This window comes from Mesoplodon bidens (assembly GCF_964165515.1).
Source record: "Mesoplodon bidens genome assembly, chromosome: 12".
NCBI classification, from domain to species: Eukaryota; Metazoa; Chordata; class Mammalia; order Artiodactyla; family Ziphiidae; genus Mesoplodon; species Mesoplodon bidens.
Genome location: NC_138168.1, coordinates 45,324,612 through 45,346,352, shown reverse-complemented (window position 1 = coordinate 45,346,352; position 21,741 = coordinate 45,324,612). Strand labels below are relative to the sequence as shown.

Genomic DNA, 21,741 nt, shown 5'->3' with positions numbered 1-21,741 from the left:
CTTATGAAGCCCATGCACCTAGAGCCTGTTCTCTGCAATAAGAGAAGCCACCACAATGAGAAGCCCGTGCACCGCAATGAAGAGTAGCCCGCACACCACAACTAGAGAATGCCCGCGTGCAGCAGTGAAGACCCAACGCAGCCAAAAATAAATAAATAAAATATAAATTTATTTTTTAAACAATCTAAATCTTCCTATTTCCACTCCCCTGGCTAGTACAACTTGGCCTCTCACATCACTCAAACTCAACGTGCCATCTCCTTCTCTTTGTTGTTCCCCCTCCCAAATCAGTACCTCTCATAAATTTTCTATCACAAGGGCACCATTCTTCCAGTCACATAAACTCAAAACCTTAATGAAATCTTTATCACCCTTTGTCTTAATCTTCTGCCTTCAACTAGTTACAAAGTCCTGTTCATTTCTCCTTTAAAATGTTCCTCAGCTCCATAACTCCCTCTTCATTTCAGCTGAGAAGTCCTTGGATGAAGTGCTTGTCACCTTACACCCAGTTCTGATACCTCCCTCTTTCCTGTAAACTCACTGCCTGTAATACGTACAAAGGTCCCATTACTTCACCTGGCAGTTAAGACTCTGCAGGGTCTAGGTTCCTTCTACCACCTCCAACATGAGTCCTCTGCCTTCTGTCAAGTCAGACTTATTACTCTCTCCTAAGCTTGCTTCATTCATAGCCCTTACCTTCTGCTCTGCCATTCTAGCTTCTGCTCATTTTTCAGGATCTGGATAATGGACATCGCCGCTGCCCCACCTCCAGTGAACATTTCCCTTAACAGTGGAAGCTCTTGTTAATCAGTTCCTTCTTTGAACTTTTTTTTTTTTTTAATGCTTATTGTTTTCATTGAAACTTTAAATTAAAGAGCTGGAAAATTGGAAGAGATCTTAAAAGTAATCTAGTTTAACCTCTAACCCAAGATCTCAGTCCTCTCCATAATTCATAATTAGCATTAGCTTCTAAAATTATACAAAACTTCTGATATTTCTTTCTACTTACGTAGTGAGCATCTGGAGGTTAAGAACTTGGTTTACTGTGCTTTTATTTTTCCTCTTAATTCTTTGTATGGTTAGTTTGGTTCTTTCTCCCTAGAAGACACTAAAAATATATTCATTGATTAAATAAATGAATCATAAATTTTTCTCTCCAAAGAGTTTACAGAGGAGACTTACTTGCCCAAAAGCATGTATCTTCACAGTTTCTCTGTTTCCAAATGTCTACAAAAAAGGATGACTTAAAAGATGCTGCATACATTTGCAGCCTACTCTTTTCTTTATATAGCTCTGTATTAGCCTTGGTTTTTACTTTCCTACATCTTGAGATTATATTTGGAATTTCTCACTTTTGCATGAACTATGGCTGAAAATGTGTATGAATTTTAATGGAGTCTGCTGAATGTTGACCATGTTTTCCTATAGTAGCTTAGAAATATTTAGCAAGGAATATTCCACTTGATTCATTTAAATGAACATAGTTATATTGTGGCTGGAAATTTTATGTAAAAATTTTCAACCACAAAAGCCCTTTATTGTGGGCAGCAATAGGACAGCTTATAATTTGTGCAGGTTTAAGAATTATTACTCATTACTTTTGTGGGGTAAATAGAAATGACAGCTTTAATTCCTTTGTGATTTTTTGTATGATATGATTTTGAAAATAAGATGTTTCTATAGCAAGGATGTTTTTGGAAAGTTAGTGCTAACTTCAAGTATGTCAAATGCTTTAACTATATAGAGGGTACTTGATATTCAGTTATAGTTTTGATGAGAATCCAAAAGTGATATTTTCATATTATAAGAACTTTTTTCCATTTTAGAGCATGTCAAAAGAATAAATATAGTAATTTGAATGCTCTATTTTTATTTCTAGAAACCAGCAAATATCCTAGTAATGGGAGAAGGTCCTGAGAGGGGGAGAGTCAAAATAGGTAGGTAATTATTTCTAAAATAATTTACTAAGAAACTGAAGTGACTGCAAAGATGGTTTCCCTTTTTAATACTCTTATTTAAGTAGTTAATTTAAAAATTAATTCCTCATAATATTTGTAGAAAAGATGTTGGGAAATGTAGATAGATAGTTTGTAAAGTCCCTCAGATTTATTCCCAAAATAAGGTTCTATAATTCTAAGCTGAAGCAAGCAAAAAATTCATTCCCGTACAATACCCCAAGTGTGTGTTTATGCTACTATTACTGTCCTGCACAGTCACCCTAAACATAATCTCTGAATCTTACTTTTGTCTCAGCTTTACCAAATGTTGTTTCCCGGAATACATCCCTCCCACCCTGACCTAGTACATACAGATCTTCACAGATACCTCCCCCCGCCCTCCCCTCCCTCCACCACATGTCCTGTGCCAGGTACCCACCTATCTTTTCCAAATGAATGTATATGTTTATAGACTCTCTTGCTTGCTAGTCTTAGATTAAGGCACTGGCAGAAGTCTTGTCTCTGTATTAAAAATTTATTTGCAACTTGAAAGTTCTGAAAGAAATTGGCATCATTTATACCTGTGACATGTTTGGGGAGAAAATGAGCTAAGAAATGCTTTGTTCTAATTTCTTATAATAGAACTTAACATTTATTGAATGTCCAATGCTTTTTAGAAAGATCTTAAAGTAAATTTTGTTTCATCAACCTGCTTTCTTTGCTGTTAGAATATATCACGCTCGAAGTGATGCAGAATTGTGCTAACTTGACGTACTACAAATTCATTCTGTCCTGCTTCAACCAAGCATGCCCTGCTGCTTGGTTTTCTACTTCTTCAATTAATTCACTAGCCCAGTTCCTGAAGAAGCTGTTCTAAACCAACTTTTCTTTCTTTAAACCTCTACTCTGAGTTTACTGAGATTGAGCCATAAAAGAATTCTGTTGACGTTAGTTAAGAACCAGGTGGCTGCTCTCCTTCCCTTTCCACTTTCCTTCCTCCTCCCTCCCATCCCCTTTCTACCACTCCTCACTTTTCTGTTTCACTCTCACACTTTTACTTGGAGGCATTTATTGAGTACCTAGTTTTTGCTAGACCCTCGTGAAAGGGAAATAAAGGATGGTCCTTCTATGGGGGACACTAAGATAGATACTTTCAAACGTTATCTCATTTGCTTTACACAACCAGCCTCTATGGTAGATACTGCAGATAAGGAAAGCTGGATTTAGAGACTGTAGCTTACTCAGCCTTTCAAAGGAAGGACTTGAATTCCAAGTCTGGGGTCTCTTTCCCTCCAAACACTGCTGCCTAGTGATATCGGAGTTATCTGGTATGACCTCACTGACCACTTTTTGTCAGCACAGCTCTGCCTTTGCAACAGTCTCAGAGAAAGAGTGTCTCTTTCTCCTAAGTCCTATCTGATGTCCTTCCTAGCTTCTAAATATCTTCCTGCTGTACTTGAGCCCTTCCTATTACAGTATCTCCATTCTCCCCTTCTCAAGTTTCTCCTCTTCACCTTTAAACATTCATAATCCTCACCCCAATTTTTTTTAACATCTTTATTGAAGTATAATTGCTTTACAATGGTGTGTTAGTTTCTGCTGTGTAACAAAGTGAATCAGCTATACATATACATACATCCCCATATCCCCTCCCTCTTGCATCCCCTCCCACCCTCCCTATCCCACCCCTCTAGGTGGTCACAAAGCACCGAGCTGATCTCCCTGTGCTATGCAGCTGCTTCCCACTAGCTATCTATTTTACATTTGGTAGTGTATATATGTCCATGCCACTCTCTCACTTCATCCCAGCTTACCCTTTCCCCTCCCCCTGTCCTCAAGTCCATTCTCTACATCTGCGTCTTTATTCCTATCCTGCCCCTAGGTTCTTCAGAACCTTTTTTTTTTTTAGATTCTATATATATATATGTTAGCATACAGTATTTGTTTTTCTCTTTCTGACTTACATCACTGTATATGACAGTCTCTAGGTCCATCCACCTCACTACAAATAACTCAATTTCGTTTCTTTTTATGGCTAATATTCCATTGTATATATGTGCCATATCTTCTTTATCCATTCCTCTGTCGATGGACACTTAGGTTGCTTCCATGTCCTGGCTATTGTAAATAGTGCTGCAATGAACATTGTGGTCCAAGACTCCTTTTGAATTATGGTTTTCTCAGGGTATATGCCCAGTAGTGGGATTGCTGGGTCGTATGGTAGTTCTACTTGTAGTTTTTTAAGGAGCCTCCATACTGTTCTCCAGAGTCCTCACCCCAGTTTAACATAAATTTTCTCATATCCATTTTGTTTTCTTTACAATTTGTTCAATTTTTCCCCTTGTTCCTCTACTTCTAAAATACATGATGTTTACGCACTGTTTTCACTTACCCTAATTTGTTATTATCTGACGTCTTAATTCTGCCCCTCTATTGAAACTGCTCTCTAAAAGGCCATCTATGATCTCTGTCTTACCAAATCTAGTGGCCTGTGTTTAGTTGTTGTTTTCCTTTACTGTCTTGTTATTTGTTCTTCTGGCTAGTCTGGCCTTGTGACCGTCTTTTCCTTTGGTCTATATGACATCATGTAATTCTACTTTTCTGTCTACTACTTTTGCTGTTACTTCTGTATTTTATTCATTTTTGCCTCTTATTCCTATTATCCTTTTGTTTCAAGACAGCCTAGGCACTGGCTTGGGACATGGCCTCCCTCCACAATTACTTCTTTAGGAAATTGATAAGTTGTGGCCTCAAAAGCTTGGGTTCTATGAAAATGATTCTAAGATCTGGATCTCAGATTCTGTTCTCTCACCCTAGATGAAATGTTTTTCTCTATTGGGATGTTCTGCTGGCAACCTATATTGCATTAATTCCAAACCAAATTCATCATCATCATCTTATACTTTCCCATGCTGTACCAGTCATCACATTTATGCCAGTCACCAAACTTAATGTCTTCTCCTTATTCTCCCAAATAGCCCTACTACTCCTCAACATAAAATCTGTATTCTAGCCAGGCCAGTTAATTGCCTTATTGTTAAGAGTTTTAGGATTATAATTCTATCCAAGATTAGAGATAAAATCAGGGTTAAAAGTAAGCAATAATTGGTATTAAAGGTCTAGTGAACAATTAATCTAGTTGATTAAATTGTTTTTAAATTTTGTTTTAATAGCGCATTATTTTTTTAAAAAAATCAGTAATGCTCTGATGTCTATGCTTCACACTTTATAACAGTTCTTTTTTGACTGAAAGGAAAAGAAAGCATAGTCAAATGGAAAACATACTGTGCCCTTCCCTGTATCTGAGGCTTCCCCTCCCCAGCAACCTGAAGACTTCCAGGCCTTACCTAAAATGCTCATCACTGCCTTTACTGTTCACAGTTATCCATCCTTCAGAATCCAGTTCAAGTTCCACTTTCGGTTTAGTCTACTCCTACAAATGTTTATCAGACATTCTTCCAGATAAAACTGTGAAGGAGACATAGCCCCTTCCCTCAAGGGACTTCAAGTCTAGTAGAAACCAGCAGCAACTCTCCTTTAGTCTTACAGTACTTATCCTTTTTATTTTTATCTACTCCATGTATTTTGTCATCTCACCTTCATGTAAGCTCCTTGGCAGTAGACATTGCCTTCTGCTGCTTTTCTATCATTTGATACTGTCTAATTAGCACCCACACCAGAATTTTACTACCCCTGTCTGTTGAATTAACAATTTCACTCATATCTAACTTTAGGAAGATAGGTGTTAGGAATGTTTAGGCTAATTACCTTTTGTCTAAATTAGTAATTATTTGAAAAATGGTTTGAAATCCTTTAAAGTTCATACAATAGATGGGAATTATTTTTAAGAATATTTATTGTTTCATCTGGCCTTGATTTCATTTTTCAGTGAATAGATGTGGCTTACATAAAAGGTAGAAGGTGGAGAATAAGGGGAGAAATACTGGCTTTAGCCTTTACTTAAAAATAGCATGCTTTTCAATGTATGAAAGAGTATTCCATCATATTACTTTGCCATCAACAATAACCAGGATCTACTAAATATATAGAGCAGTACTTCGAGGCAGGTATAATATTGGTAGAATGGTTTTGAATATTTGCATTTGCTATAGGGAAATTGGCTTAAGAAAGTGTAGGCATCAGCATAGGCATCCTTGGGTAGCTTTATTTTTTAAGACCTGGGTCCTCCAAAGCATTCTCAGAAAGTCTTGTAAATTATTCAAACTCTAAAGAAACAAAATCACTGTAAATTAAAAATTTAATGTATATCATAGTATATTGGTTTTAGATTAAATGATACTCTGTAGTTGAAACTTTAGTGTACTATTTGTGCATTGTACAGTACACTAGGGACCCTTATACAATCAAAATATACTGTGTATATTATATATTTCTTATAGAGGTTTATCATTTTTGTGATTTTTGCCTTGTGACATGCAGTTATCATGTGTGTAATCTATTGGATATCAGTTCCATGGTTAAGAATGTAGCTGCTAAATTATAACATGCTTTTTGTTTGTACTGGCATTTTCACTTCCTACCCCTGTGACTTTGGGCAAGTCATTGAACTGCTTTGGGCCTTAGATTCTTCATAAGTGTGGCAAGGGCAGTACTTATTAAACCAGCATTCTTATGAGGATTAGACGAAGTGATGTATGATGTGTGTGAAAATCATTTGTAAACTCTGAAGTACTTTATAAGGTATTTATTCTTTAGGAAATCTTAAGAAAATTAGTCACCGACACCTTATTATAGTAATAGTCTTTTCACTACTTTTGTGTACCTCTAATATTTTAGTTACCTTTGGTATAGACCTTTGTTAAATGCTGAATTATAACATTCTCTCTTATGTGTTCTATCTATGTTCTTGGAAACATGTATGTGATGTGCTGGTAACTATACAACAACTGGCTCTCTGGGGGAAAAAACCCCAATTTGTAGCATTTGCTGTTTTCCATGATGTAAATACTCCCACCATAGCCAATTTCAAGCCACAAACATGACGTTACTGAACACTGAGTTCAAAAGATGCGTATGAATTGGCTCTGCTGGGTCCCTAAGAGCCAGCCAACTCTAGCACACACTGAACTAAGATATAGTCAGGTTTTTTCGATATATAGGCAAACAGAAGTCATAATCAATCATGGAAACTTTTAGACTATTTTCTACTTTAAAAATATTTAAGAATATTATTCTGTCTCTGAAAGCCAGGAATCTGAAGTCGGACCTGGATTCTAATTCTGACTCTGTAGTTACTAGTTCTATGAACTTGGACAAGTCAGAATATCTCTAAGCCTCAGTTTCTTCATCAGTAAAATAGGCACAATAATAGTATCTACCTCAGAAGGGGAGATTTGGTGCCTGGTACAGACCACTGGTTGAAAAGAGAGGAAAAAGGATTGCTTTATAAGGTTAGTGGCTATTGTCATCGACCTTGCATGGTTATAATAGCATGCCAACCTGATTTCTTATTATTTTATTTTTTAGCTGACATGGGTTTTGCCAGATTATTCAATTCTCCTCTAAAGCCACTAGCAGATTTGGATCCAGTAGTTGTGACTTTTTGGTATCGGGCTCCAGAACTTTTGCTTGGTGCAAGGCATTATACAAAGGCCATTGGTAAGTTAGTCTAAAATGATTTACTTATAATTGGTAAGTATTACATTATCATATCATTATCATATGATATTGCATTATCATAAATACTAAATGGTATAATAATAAAGCTGCTTTGTAAAAACCACTTTAAATTTCTTTGTAAAAGTCCTGTTGTTTATATTCCCAGATTTTGTAATCTGGTAGATTTGGATTTTTAACTGTATAGGAGAATATGATTCCTTTAAAAAAAGAAATAATTTTCTTTCAGAGGATAGAAGTATCTGATCTTGTTGAGTTGCTATAGAAACGATAACATGCAAATGTTATTTTTTACTTACTATCAATCAGAAGAACTGGAGAGAGGTTTAGACTTGTTCTCTTCACAAAAAGAAAAACAGAAAAACGGGAGTAGTGTAGTCATTGGAGAGAGCCCCTTCCATTTGGGGAAAAGTTACTCAGTCAGTCCTTTCCTAAGCAAGAAACAATATGACTAATCTTTCTCTCTTGCCATTACAGTTTTCAGAATGGCAGTTTCTCCATTAAGGTAGGAAATAGAGCCTGGGTAGATTAGCTGTGCTCAGCATCTTGCCATCTCACCAAGTGAAGAAACTGAGTCAGAAAACCTGTTATAAACATACTCTGTAAAATTTTAAGTCTCCTTCAGAACAGAGGCATCAGAGATTTTGCTACCTGTCGTTACAGTGTCCTCAGAGGTCCCAGCTGCTAACTGAGGGAGTCAGGAAGAGAGAGCTGTCCTCAGACCTAGATATTGCTTTAAAGGAGGTAAAAAGAGAGGGTAGGGAGGGAGTAAGTACTGTTAATGTGAAGGGCTAGTTCTGTACAGTACTTAAATTTGCTAAGTGTGTTTCTTTAAATTTTCCTTTTCTTGAATTTTCTGTTCACCTGCATAAGACTAATTATCTGTTTTGACTACATTTAGCTGCTTTTGTTGAGTTCTATTTGATAAAGGCACTTAAGCTATAAAATTATTAAAAATAGACAACTAAGCTCAATCCTTTTTCTGTTAAGCTTATGAAAAACCTGCTAGCAGCCAGAGAACTATAATTGAAGTTCTCACGTTTGAAAAGATTAGACTCATAATTAACCTATTCATGGGTAAAAAGGGAAACAAAAATTAAAATATAGTAATGTCCTCGTTCGTCAGGAGGTCTGATTTCTGCAAAACTCAGATACCCAGAACACACTTACACCTTCTTTGTCTGGGGATTGAGACACTAGCACAGTGTGGAATACTATAATTCTTCATAAATCCTGCTCAAGGGTTTTGTTAAATTAGTGACAAAGGCTATGAGTAGCCACAGCACTGTGAGGAAAACCAGTTCGTGTTTAACAGTAGAGGAGTGTGAGACTGACCTTAGACCTGTCCCCTGGCAGTTGAGCTTATAGTAAATAAGGCCCCTTAGCAGAGGCTGCGACTCTGTCTGCCAAGGACAGTGGCAGCTGTCGTTGAATAAAGGAGAACTACAAAAAGCAAATGGAAGGGACGGAGCGATCCTTAGAATGAGGAGTGAAAATCAGACCCTGACTCTGTTTACATTCCAGTGAATGACTTTTATTTACTGAGGGGCTATATTTTTGAGACATTTAGAATTATGTTTGCTTTTTCTGTTATTAGGTCTCTCTATTGAGAACAGTAAAATCTAGACAATCTCAGAAGGCACCAGAGGATAGGAAGAAACCAAATGTAAGCCAGAGAGAAGGGGAGTGTCAGTTGGAAGCAACAGGTGGTGCCTTAGAACAGGATTGATGGTGAGATAACCCAGGGCATAGGGTGGGAGCACAGGATGTGGTAACAGCAGACACCCATGGGCATTGGGCTCTTACCAAGCACTATGCAGTCCATGTCTAGAAGGGAGCTTTCCAGTAAGAAAAGGCAGGTTCAGCCCAAAACCTTGTTAAACTAAATGATGCCCCACCAAAATCTGTCTCACTCTCATAGATTCTTAGCAAACCCATGGTAGTGAGGCCTGTGTTTAACAGGTACCACTGGTGATTCTGTTGTATGTGGTCCCCACACTTTGAGAAGCATAGTTTTATGAATATTTTCTGATTAACTGCTCTACTGTTGGAATAAAAAATAGATGTGTTTTTTTGGAAATAAAGGTAATTGGGTATGAATTGGAAACCAACTATATTTCTTATTTCCTCAGGGTAAAGAGAACTGAAATTGAATTTTAACCAGCTTGCGGCTTACTTACTCAGTAAAAATAAGATTTACGAATTAAAGATAAAAACATAATTGCTAATTTCTAATTTTAGTCAAGTCCCAATTACTTATTCTGGATAGAAGTTAAGAAAAAAGCTAAGACATAGAAAAAGAGTAATCCCCACATTAGTTATCTTTAGGCTTGAAATGTATTCATAGCAGACGTAATAAATACACACACATTCACTCATTCTTTTTTTTAATTAATTAATTAATTAATTAATTTATGGCTGCATTGGGTCTTTGTTGCTGTCTGCGGGCTTTCTCTAGTTGTGGCGAGCGGGGGCTACTCTTCGTTGTGGTGCGAGGACTTCTCATTGTGGTGGCTTGTCTTGTTGCGGAGCACGGGCTCTAGGCGCACGAGCTTCAGTAGTTATGGCACGTGGCTCCATAGTTGTGGCTCACGGGCTCCAGAGCTCCAGAGCGCAGGCTCAGTAGTTGTGGTGCATGGGCTTAGTTGCTCCGCGGCATGTGGGATCTTCCCAGACCAGGGATCGAACCCGTGTCCCCTGCAGTGGCAGGTGGATTCTTAACCACCGTGCCACCAGGGAAGTTCTGTGTGTTCTTTTTTAAAAAAAAAACTTATTAAATAGCATTTATTTAAAAAAATAAATAAAATACTTAAAAAATACTTACTAAACAGCATTTATTTAAGTGGGCGAGTATGAACATACATCTCACAAAAATTAATTCACATGTACATTTGGCAAAACATTGTAAATATAACATTATACTCTTAGAATCTAAATTAAAACTATATTATAGGGCTTCCCTGGTGGCGCAGTGGTTGAGAGTCCGCCTGCCGATGCAGGGGACACGGGTTCGTGTCCCTATCCCGGAAGATCCCACATGCCGCGCAGCGGCTGGGCCCGCGAGCCATGGCCGCGGAGCCTGTGTGTCCGGAGCCTGTGCTCCGCAACGGGAGAGGCCACAGCAGTGAGAGGCCCGCGTACAGCAAAAAAAAAAAAAAAAAAAAAAAAAAAAAACTATATTATAGTCTTTCAATGTATAAAATCCAAATAGAATAATCCATAACTGGTTATTTGAAATAGTTACTAAAACTTTGAAAGATGCCTAATTTTATCTTGGCACGTTGGAGAGTTGGGGCACCATCTAAGTGAATGTGTTCGGATCACATGTATCTCTACTGGTGTCGTGCAGTGTCTATATGTACTTGTATTTATCAGCTTCTAGAGCTTACTGTTTGTTGAAAACACTGAAGTTGATGTCTTTCAGACAAAAGTTGAGTTCTTCCAGATCTTCTTGTGCGATCTGTACTGTCTGTCTAGACTGACAGCTCAGAACTTCTGCTGTCATTATGCATTTGACTGCTTTAAAGAAACGTATCACCGTACCTGATGATGGTATTATTCCCGTCTGTCAGATCTTGAGTATTATGCCTTGTAGTAGGTTATCAGGTGACTCCTTTGGCGATTAAATTATTAATAGTGGTTTGAAAGGCTTTTGCCTAAATGTAAATTCATTGCTTGCTAAATTGAGTTTCCCAAGCTTATCTTGATCAGGAAATTTACAAGAAAATGTATTTTATTTGGCTTTCAGTATGTTATGTGATGATACAGCTATTTCATGTGATATATATGTTTTCTTAATATACTTATTGTATTTTGTGTATTGCTTCACTGAAAAGTTTAAAATTTTTTTTTTATTTTGGGGATTCTTTATAAAAGTTATACTTGATATACAATGTTATATTAGTTAAACATGTACAACATAGTGATTTGATATTTTTATACGTTATAAAATAATCACCACAATAAGTCCAGTTACCATCTGTCACCATACAAAGTTGTTACAGTATCATTGACTGTATTCCCTATGTGTACATTACATCCCTCTGACTTTTTTATAGCTGGAAGTTTGTACCTCTCAATCCCTTTTACCTATTTCGTCCATCCCCCTACCCCAAAAAGTATTTTTATATGTAGGTTGTGATTACACCCAGAAATTATAACCAAAGAAATATAATGAATGTGTGCAAAAACTTGTTTTTCTTCCTTTATAGACATATGGGCAATAGGTTGCATATTTGCCGAATTGTTGACTTCAGAACCTATTTTTCACTGTCGTCAGGAGGATATAAAAACAAGCAATCCCTTTCATCATGATCAACTAGATCGGATATTTAGTGTCATGGGGTTTCCTGCAGGTAATTTATTTATTTCAAAATAATGAGTCATATTTCAAAAACATTCTTTTTGAAAAGCATATTTTTAATGTATATTTTTAAGCTAAAATAACTAGATTTTTGATAAGTAACACTGTTTCCTATAACAATATTCAATATTTTTTGTAAGATAAAGACTGGGAAGATATTAGAAAGATGCCAGAATACCCCACACTTCAAAAAGACTTTAGAAGAACAACGTAAGTAATTCCATATTACATATAAGTAATATTCAATGGGAATATTTAATTCTTTTTTTAAAAAGATAGAGATTATTTAAACCAGAAACTTAGATTTTAGTGTATTAATTATGTTTATGATTTAAAGAAGAAATTCCAGATGTTGTTAACATATATGCCAGGCTTAGGCTGTAGTATTTAAAAACTTTTAAGAATTTAAGGGTCAGTGGATAGTTTAAATGTCTCTTCTGTTTTAGCTTGATAAAGGCTCAGTTCAAGGCCACAACTATGATTTTGTCTTTATCTAAGTAATGACTGGTGACTGAAATGCTGGGCTAGGCAACCAGGAAGGGTGGCAGGAGGAAGAACACATGGCCTGGGATTTGAGTAAAACAAACTGGTGGGGACACGTATGCTGAGTAGAAGTGAGAGGAGTTTGTTATAAATGTGCACACCTAGAGGAAAAGATGGAAGAGGTTCTCTCTTGGGCAACTTCACAGAAAAATTTCAGGACAGGATGGCTTGTAGGAACAAAAGCAGACATCATAAAGAGAAGCAGAGAATGGCACTAATCATTTTGGGCCTCTCTTTTACACAGTCCTTGGTAGGGTCCTTGCCTCTTTTCATCCCTTAAAGAGAGCACTGACATTGCTCAAGGGTCTGAATTGGGCTCTCTTCTCACTCTAGACATTTTCCCCAGGCAGTCTCCGTGATTTGATGGCTACAATGTACCATCAGTTATGCTGATAGCTCCCAATTTATACATCCTACTCAGATCTCTTTCCCAAGTTTCAGACCCATTTATCTAATTGCCTTATGGAATCCCAACTTGAATGTCCCATAAATACTTCAAAATACATGTCCAAAACTGAACTCATCATCTGTCCTCCTAAACCTCTCCTCCCACTATATTTCTTATCTTAGGAAATAGCTCCATGATTCATCTGATTGTTCAAGCCAAAGACCTGAGAGATATCCCTGATCCTTCTTCTATCTCCCTGTCTTCCATTTTACCCCCCAGTGTCTAAACAATGAGCAAATCTAGTAAATTCTTTGTTCTAAATATCCTTTGGATCTTTGTATTTCTCTCCATCTACCGTTCCACTGTTGTAGGCCAGACCACCGTCTCTCGCCTGGAATCCTGCAGCGGCCTCCTAAGTGATTTCTACCTTCAGTCTTCACTCCACCTCACTGTCTGTACTGCAGTCATTGCCAGAAGCACATTTGATCATGTCAGTCTTCAAGCTGCTCTTAATTCACCATTGCTTTCAATTTCTTACTATGGCTTACAGAGCCTTGGCTTCTACATCACCAAGTTCATCTCCTAAACCTCTGTCCACTTTGTACTCTATAGCCTAGACATCATGAATTTCTTTAAGAGCCTCAAAACCCCTAAGTTTTCTTTGACCTCTGGATTTTTACACACGCTTTTCCTTCATTCTGGGATGTACTTTCCTCCCACCTATTTCATCCGATTAACTCCTTTATTTATCCTTTCTATCCTGACGAGATTTCCCCTTGACCTTCTAGTCTGAGTTAGGTGCTTCCCCTCTGTACTCCCATAGCATATCCTGTGCTGCTTCTCTTGGCACTGATCACTTTGCTCTGCAGTTGGCTTTTGAACAGTTACCGTCTTTCCCTCTAGAATATGGATGGTGCCTATTTTATACACCATTATAGGTATCCCCAGGGCCTGGTACATAGTGCAGTCTCATTACTTACTTGTCAAATGGGTATTAAATGAAAGCGGTTCGGGCTTCCCTGGTGGCACAGTGGTTGAGAGTCCGCCTGCCGATGCAGGGGACACGGGTTCGTGCCCCGGTCCGGGAGGATCCCACATGCCGTGGAGCGGCTGGGCCTGTGAGCCATGGCCGCTGAGCCTGCGCGTCCGGAGCCTGTGCTCCACAACGGGAGAGGCCACAACAGTGAGAGGCCCGCGTACCGCAAAAAAAAAAAAAAAAAAAAAATGGTTCAAGTAACTGATGATACACTAGTAATATAAAAAGATAGAGAAAATTAATGAAGGCACTTAACATTTTATCTTAGTATTTAAAGGCCAGAGGAAGAATTTTACATAGAATGATAGTATTTACAATAACCAGAGATAAAAGGAGAGAAGTTTAAAAAGATAACTGAAATTCAGTTAGAAAGGTAATAGGAAAAGTTCAGAGATAAGAGCCATACTTCCTAAGCAGACAATTTTATCCACATAAAATCAGGCTACTGATGCATAAGACAAGAAGGAATTTATTAAAAATTAGCTAAATCTGGGCTTCCCTGGTGGCGCAGTGGTTGAGAGTCCGCCTGCCGATGCAGGGGACATGGGTTTGTGCCCCTGTCTGGGAAGATCCCACATGCCGCGGAGCGGCTGGGCCCGTGAGCCATGGCCGCTAAGCCTGTGCGTCCGGAGCCTGTGCTCCACAACGGGAGGGGCCACAGCAGTGAGAGGCCCACGTACAGCAAAAAAAAAAAAAAAAAATTAGCTAAATCTAATACAATACATACATGTCATTAAAGTATAATAAAGAAAAAAATTCCAGAAAATGTTATATCAAATGACATAAAAAGTAAATGAATAATAACTTGTTTATATTAGATAAAAAGAACCAAAAAAATTACTCTTAAAGTGAATTGTGAAGGATAACAACAGAAGTTGCTGTAATCTTTCCAATATGTCAGGTCTTATTAGCTCATTAGAAGGCAAGGTGAAAATAGAATTAAAAGGAAATAAGTAAGTTGACTTTAAAAATGGAATGTTTGAATAAACACGGTCTGATAAAATGCTTTATAATGTATATAAAAAGTTTGAGTTACTTTGAAAACTGTTCAGCTCTTAAACTGTAGCAAATCTGGAAGAGGATAATTCAGAAAATGACAAAGAATTTACCTTAGCTTTAATACTAGGAAAAATAAGAAACCACAATGGGAATTGAGCAATAGGATTTCTCAACTTCAAGACCTTTTATATTATAATAGAAACAAATAACCTAGAATCTGGAGTTAACCCAAGAAATCAGTTGATTCAACATAAAGACTAAAGCCATGTTGACAGACTCCATTTCTACATAAACTTTAAAGTTTCTTTCCATTACCAAACTTAATGGCTACCTTGCCAATAAAAATGTTCCTGGTATTGGAGGAAAATAACTGTTAATGTACATGGCAAAGATTTTTTAAAATAAAAATACCTAGTGTTGGCAAGGGTATATAATAAATGGGCACGCTTACTTATATGCTACTGGTGAGAATGAATGCTTCTCAAACTTTAATGTACCTACAAATCACATGGAGACCTTGTTAAAAATGCAGATTGTGATTCAGAATCTGGGATAGGGCCTGAGTACATGCATTTCCTACTGCAGGCTCTCTGGTGCCCATGCTTCTGGTCTGAGGGCCAGGTTTGTGTAGCAAGAAGGCTTTGAAATGTACATACCCTTTGACCTAATAATTCTAAGAATTTATCCTGAGAAGGCAATCAAAGCAGCCACACATAGCTACGATGAGGCATCTAAGGCTTTCCTAGAGGTTAACTAACTGCCCAAGATCACACAATTGGTAAATGATTGCGCCAGGGTCTGGTAGGGGTCTCTGATTCTCACCTGCCATGCAGTATTGTCTCCCTACATGTGTATTAGATTGACCTTCAAGAACCTGCGTTTTACAACTGTTGTAAAGCAACATCATTAGTAACAGTAGAAAATATACATTCGGTACAAATAATAAGTTTAAAGAGCATTTGGCAAGGAAAAATGTTTATGAAACAATATTAAGTGCAAAAGTTAGCACAATTTATATAGTATGATTCTAATTTTATAAAAACAAAAATGCAACAACAACAACAACAACAAAAAAAAACAACAACAAAAATGCCCCTGGGTTTGTATCATATATATGCATGAAAAAAGGACAAAAGAAAATTATCAAAATCTTGATGACAGTGTTTTTTTTTTATTGCTGCTAGGTTGATTATGAGTCATTTCAATTTTTTTCTTTATGCTTTTTTTTTTTTTTTTTTTTTTTTTTTTTTCTTTTTGCGGTATGCGGGCCTCTCACTGTTGTGGCCTCTCCCGTTGCGGAGCACAGGCTCCGGATGCGCAGGCCCATCGGCCATGGCTCACGGGCCCAGCCGCTCCGCGGCATATGGGATCCTCCCAGACCGGGGCACGAACCCGTATCCCCTGCATCGGCAGGCGGACTCTCAACCACTGCGCCACCAGGGAGGCCCCTCTTTATGCTTTTTATGTTCTCTAAATTTTCTACCATGAACATATATTACCTATTTTTTGACCTTTTTAATTTGAAGTATTTCATATATAGGAAAGAATATATATGATGAAAATATGTAGTCTATTTAGAATAATAAAATGAATAATACCCATTTACTCACCCTTCAGCCTGAGGGGTTGATACCCTTATATAGAGTATGTACCTAGGAAAGGAATTGCTGGGTCACAGGATACTCACATTTTCAACTCTTATAGTTCATGAGTCATTATCTTACAAAGTAATTTTAACAATATAAACTCCTACATGCTGTGTGTAACAATTCTTATTTCTTCACACATTTACCAACATTTGGTTATGTGTTCCTTTTTAATCAGAAAAAACAATGGCTTAAATTAACACATATCATATAGGAAAACCAATCTTGGAACTTTCCATTAAAAATTGTAACTTGTGTGAGTGTTCTTAATAGTGTGTGATTCTCATGTCTGCAGGTACGCCAACAGTAGCCTCATAAAGTACATGGAGAAACACAAGGTCAAGCCTGACAGCAAAGTGTTCCTCTTGGTAGGTGCATCTCTCCCAGACTGGGAACTTGGATCCTTTAGCACAGCCCTCACCCCACCCTGCTTACCACGGAATTGTCCCAGCTCTTCCTTCTCTTTAGAAAGAAAGGAAATTGGTGGATGCTGGGGCAAAATTAAATCTTTCTCTTTTGAGATGTCACCCTTGACTTTTAGCCTTGTCCAGTGGTTTATCAGCAGAAAAAAAATTAAATTCTAAAAGGGCTCTAATGCTAATGATTTCTGCTAGTCTCACATAAATGTGTCTAGTGTATTAATATTGTGGTGAGCTATACAAAATGGCATTTGATATTAATTCTATTAGACCTTAACACAAAAGTCAAAACATTGACTTGGAAACAAACTTTTCACGTGCTGTCAATTTCTTATGTGTTATTCTAGCTTCAGAAACTCCTTACTATGGATCCAACCAAGAGAATTACCTCAGAGCAGGCTCTGCAGGATCCCTATTTTCAGGAGGACCCCTTGCCGACATTAGAGTACGTATCCTTCCTTTTCTGTGTGCTTTGCTCCAGGCTGAGGATGTTGGATGGTGGCTGAAAGTAAGAGAAGCACTTGTTACTGAAGTATTTTACTTTCTTTGTTAATACTGCCTCAGAGAAAAACTAGTCAAGAGAGAGGTCCTGTATTTTGAAACAGGCAAAGCTGTAGAGAGATGTGAATGAAAACAAGTATTTTAGGAATGACCATTAATCCGTTTTACAGATAAAAACTAAAGCTGAGAACAGATGGGACTTTTATAGATCGGTCAGCCAGAACAGTTCACACCAAATCAGTAGGGAGCTGAGATTTTAAAATTCTGTGTGTCTGCTGTACAACCAGACTCCTCCATTTCCCCATCCTTGTTACACCCACATATATAAATCGTGCTTGGATTTATTAGAGGTGCAGCTTTTCTTGAGAAACTTATTTTCACTGTTGAAGCAAATACACATTCAGTTGTTTTTAGTGCTGATGAAGTTTGTGTGGAGAAATTTCTGTCATATATGTCAACTAGCTAACCACAGTTAAGATTTGTTATTGAAAGTGGCAATTAGTGTAAAACTTAGATGACAAATTGTTCTTTTCTTATTGCTTAAATTGTGTTGAGAGGCATAACCAGCCACAGATGAAGAGTAGGGAAAAAAAAAGTGAAATTGTTTTGAGGAAAAAAATTTTCTTTTTTAAGAAAAAAAAGTGGAATTTTAAATGAACAAGGTCAGTGATATTGTAGATTTTACATCATGACATGAATTCTTTTTTTTTTCTTTTCATGGGTTTTAGTGTGTTTGCTGGCTGCCAGATTCCGTACCCCAAACGAGAATTCCTTAATGAAGATGAACCTGAAGAGAAAGGTGACAAGGTATATACTGCACTTAGGAATGGATAATTTAATAATTCCTATATATTTAACTGCCTTTTATTTAATTATGTATTTACTTTATTGTAGATGTACTTTGCGATTTGAAATATGCATTCACAGATAAATGAACTTCCTGATTTGTTTTATTGCCTATTTTATTCCGATTCTTAATTCTTGCTTTTTGTTTGTTCAGTGTCATTGCCGTCACTTTATGCAGGCTGCTTTTAAAGCATCACTCTATTCTTTGATTGCAGTTGACTCCTCCCCACACAGCCCTACTTTTCCAAATTGATTGAAAAGACTATTATAGCTGTTTTAATGAGTTGCTATTTCCTGTGTGCCTGTGCTCTTCAGTGGGATGTCTGTGACTGATTTGGAGGGTTACCGTGCAATCTAAATGAACTTCAGAGAACGGGTCCTATTCGGGGCTCAGTACTTTGACTTCTGGAGCTGCTGTATTCCCTGGCTGCTCCATTCTCTGGTCATTCCAGTCACTTTGGTGTCCCACAGAGGTCCCTCCCCAGGTTGGTCAGCAGTCTCATGTGCATATCGTGTCATGGAAGATGTAATTTAGTTCCACAGCAAGCTTGCTTTTTTTTCCTCTCTACAAGAATCAGCAACAGCAGCAGAACCAACATCCGCAGCCTGCAGCCCCGCCGCAGCAGGCAGCAGCCCCTCCACAGGCAGCCCCGCAGCAGCAGAACAGCACCCAGGCCAACGGGACTGCAGGAGGGGCCGGGGCGGGGCCCGGGGCCGCCGGAGCAGGGCTGCAGCACAGTCAGGACTCCGGCCTTAATCAGGTGCCTCCAAACAAGAAACCGCGGCTAGGGCCTTCAGGCACAAACTCAGGCGGGCCTGTAATGCCGTCAGATTATCAGGTACTCCCCTGAATTTCGTACTTTTTAATGTTCATATACTGTTAAAACACTAAATGCAACTGAGTAAATTTTAAAGGTCTTATTGGCTATATTCAGTGATTCATGTGTCCGGTAGCATCTCCCCTAGCAAATACAGAGAAGCTCTGAAGAGCTGTACAAAATGGAAGACCTTTATAGGCAGAAGGAGGTGGGACAAGGACCCTAACAGAGAGCTGATTGTTTCAGGCCCAGGCACCTTCCTTTGGGGACTACAGGAGTCTACCAAGTTGATTACTTCTCTAGTGCTGACTAGGAGATTCCAGACGGACTGGGGAGGAGTACATTCCTGGGAGGGGCTGAACCTGCAGTTAGGTTAGGCACTGTCTCAGTTTGGTGATGTGGGCTTAGCACAGGTGACTCCATTTTGAGCCTGTCGTCTCTTTTTTGACAATACACTTTATAAAATGGGAAGTAGACTTATAGTAGATCCTTTTAGAATTAAGTGGTACTCTGAAGTTTGACTATACAAACTGTACAATCCTGTTTCTAGGGCGTTATATGAAAATGAAGAATTTTGTCATTTCATGTAATTGCAAGATATTTTGTTTCTTGACTTGATTATCCTAAAACCCTGAGGAGGGAAGGTGAGGCAGGCAGCTCCTCCTCAAAGAAAATGTCTCATTTTACCCTTACAGCTGCCTGTCAGGTTTGGGTCAGAAAAAGATACCTAGATAGATAAGCAATTGAAAGGGAGAGGAATGGCGGCTTATTTTGAAAAAAGTAAGCAGCATACTTCAGAAGGATCTGCCATCACTGGGAGGAAATAATCAGTAAGTGGCCACATAAACATAGAAGAGAAAGGGACTAAGATTGGGACTTCTCAGGAATAACTTAAATCTCACTAGAAATAATTTTGAGACTAGAAAATACATTTTGTTATTAAGATTTAAAAGAAAACTACAATTGTATTACCAATTCAGGAAATTAAAGGTATTACCAATTCAGGAAATTAAAGGAAAAAAGTCTAAGGATTGGTATTTGGAGAGAGAGGTAAAAATACTGGTGAAAACTGTAGGGATTCTTGGGGGAAAAAAAAGTTTTCAAGGTAGTAACAAGGTAAGAAAAGATCTAAGAAGGGAAAGGAATTTAAAGGTTAAAAAAAAAAAGGTTTAGAACCACAGTCCCTCAGGGAACTGGTGGAGAAGAAGAACATAGGAGAGAGACAGATAACAGAAAACAAAACCACAGGCAAGGAGACATAAACTCACTGATTAGGAACTGGAAACAAGAGAAACATTAACAAGAAAGACATAATAAATAGCTGTCTAACTGGCTTTACATTCTGAGTATCTCAGCACAACTACTTTGAGAACTTATCTTGGAAGATTCCCTGCAAGCAGAGGAGTATGTAATAGCACTTCCATTGGTTCCAATTAAAGTAATCAAGGCATCAGTTTGATCTGCTAAAAACAGCTTGCTATTTGGGTAGTAGTCATGAACATATTTGAATTTTACTATAAAGTCAGTTTTCCCCCTAACATTAGTTTATTCTTATTATATGAGCAACAAACCTTTACTATATACTGGCTCATCTTTGTGTCTCTGATTGTGTTATATTAACCTGATTATAGTCGATCATGGACAGATTACTTAGCTATTGTATTTATTCCTTTCAAATCCAGGAGTTCTTCAGATGCTTTTCTTTGTCCATACTGAGCTGTCTACTTAAAAATAAAATAGCCTATCTGTGAAATGGGTAGCTTTCTCAGCTAGTTAGTTGGAAAGACTAACATAAGGGGTGAGGGAGTCCCATTGCACCTGTCTGCAACACTCATATTATCGACACATTTGTTCTTTATCCAGTACGGAGGAGTCTAATATGCTGAGTCTAATAAGCTAAAGTGAAAGCAGTCGTAGCCAGCTCAGCAATTGTAGGCCTTGTGAGTGGAAAGGACATTTTTTTTTCCCATAATAAAGTGACAATAAAACATAGTTAGGGGCCTCCCTGGTGGCGCAGTGGTTGAGAGTCCGCCTGCCGATGCAGGGGATACGGGTTCGTGCCCCGGTCTGGGAGGATCCCACATGCCGCGGAGCGGCTGGGCCCGTGAGCCGTGGCCGCTGGGCCTGCGCGTCCGGAGCCTGTGCTCCGCAACGGGAGAGGCCACAACAGTGAGAGGCCCGCATACCACAAAAAGAAAAAAAAAAAAAAAAAAAAAAAAAACAAAACATAGTTAGAATCTGGAAAGGCTTCTTACAACAACAAAACTCGTCAGAGTTGTGTAACACAGGAAGGAGTTCAGCGAGATTATTTTTAACCAAGACTATCTTATTGCTCTGTTGTCTTGGACCCGATGTTGCAAGTCCAGCTTGGCTGCCTCTTGTGCGCTGAGTGGGGCACGCTTGCTGATTTGTCCTTCCGCAAACCGCCAGTGCCACCTCAAGGTCATTTACATTTTTAACTCCAAGTAATAGCTTTATTACATATGATCTTTCCCAATTCGCTCACAGGAAGAACCAGCCTTCTGGGCATAGCCAAAGACACTGGTTCCAGCTATGCTTATATTTAACCAGGCACCATGTTCTTATTCTATAGGTGAATTTTTCTTTT

The 21,741-nt window shown here is 38.2% G+C and overlaps 1 protein-coding gene across 4 annotated transcripts in view; it reads left to right on the top strand.

Moving 5' to 3' along the window:
- The window catches only part of CDK19 (cyclin dependent kinase 19), a 185,160-nt gene that overhangs the window by 158,262 nt on the left and 5,157 nt on the right, over window positions 1–21,741 (top strand). For 3 of the 4 annotated variants that reach the window (XR_014017232.1, XM_081251249.1, XM_081251251.1), the window contains exons 5-12: window positions 1,880–1,937; window positions 7,425–7,556; window positions 11,786–11,929; window positions 12,078–12,147; window positions 16,845–16,917; window positions 17,316–17,413; window positions 18,198–18,276; window positions 18,888–19,154. Coding sequence is in view for 3 of the 4 variants with exons in the window: in XM_081251249.1 (XP_081107375.1) it covers window positions 1,880–1,937; window positions 7,425–7,556; window positions 11,786–11,929; window positions 12,078–12,147; window positions 16,845–16,917; window positions 17,316–17,413; window positions 18,198–18,276; window positions 18,888–19,154 (921 nt within the window). In the remaining variant the exon portion in view is untranslated. The remainder of the gene's footprint in view (window positions 1–1,879; window positions 1,938–7,424; window positions 7,557–11,785; window positions 11,930–12,077; window positions 12,148–16,844; window positions 16,918–17,315; window positions 17,414–18,197; window positions 18,277–18,887; window positions 19,155–21,741) is intronic. The other variant, XM_081251250.1, reaches the window with a different exon arrangement.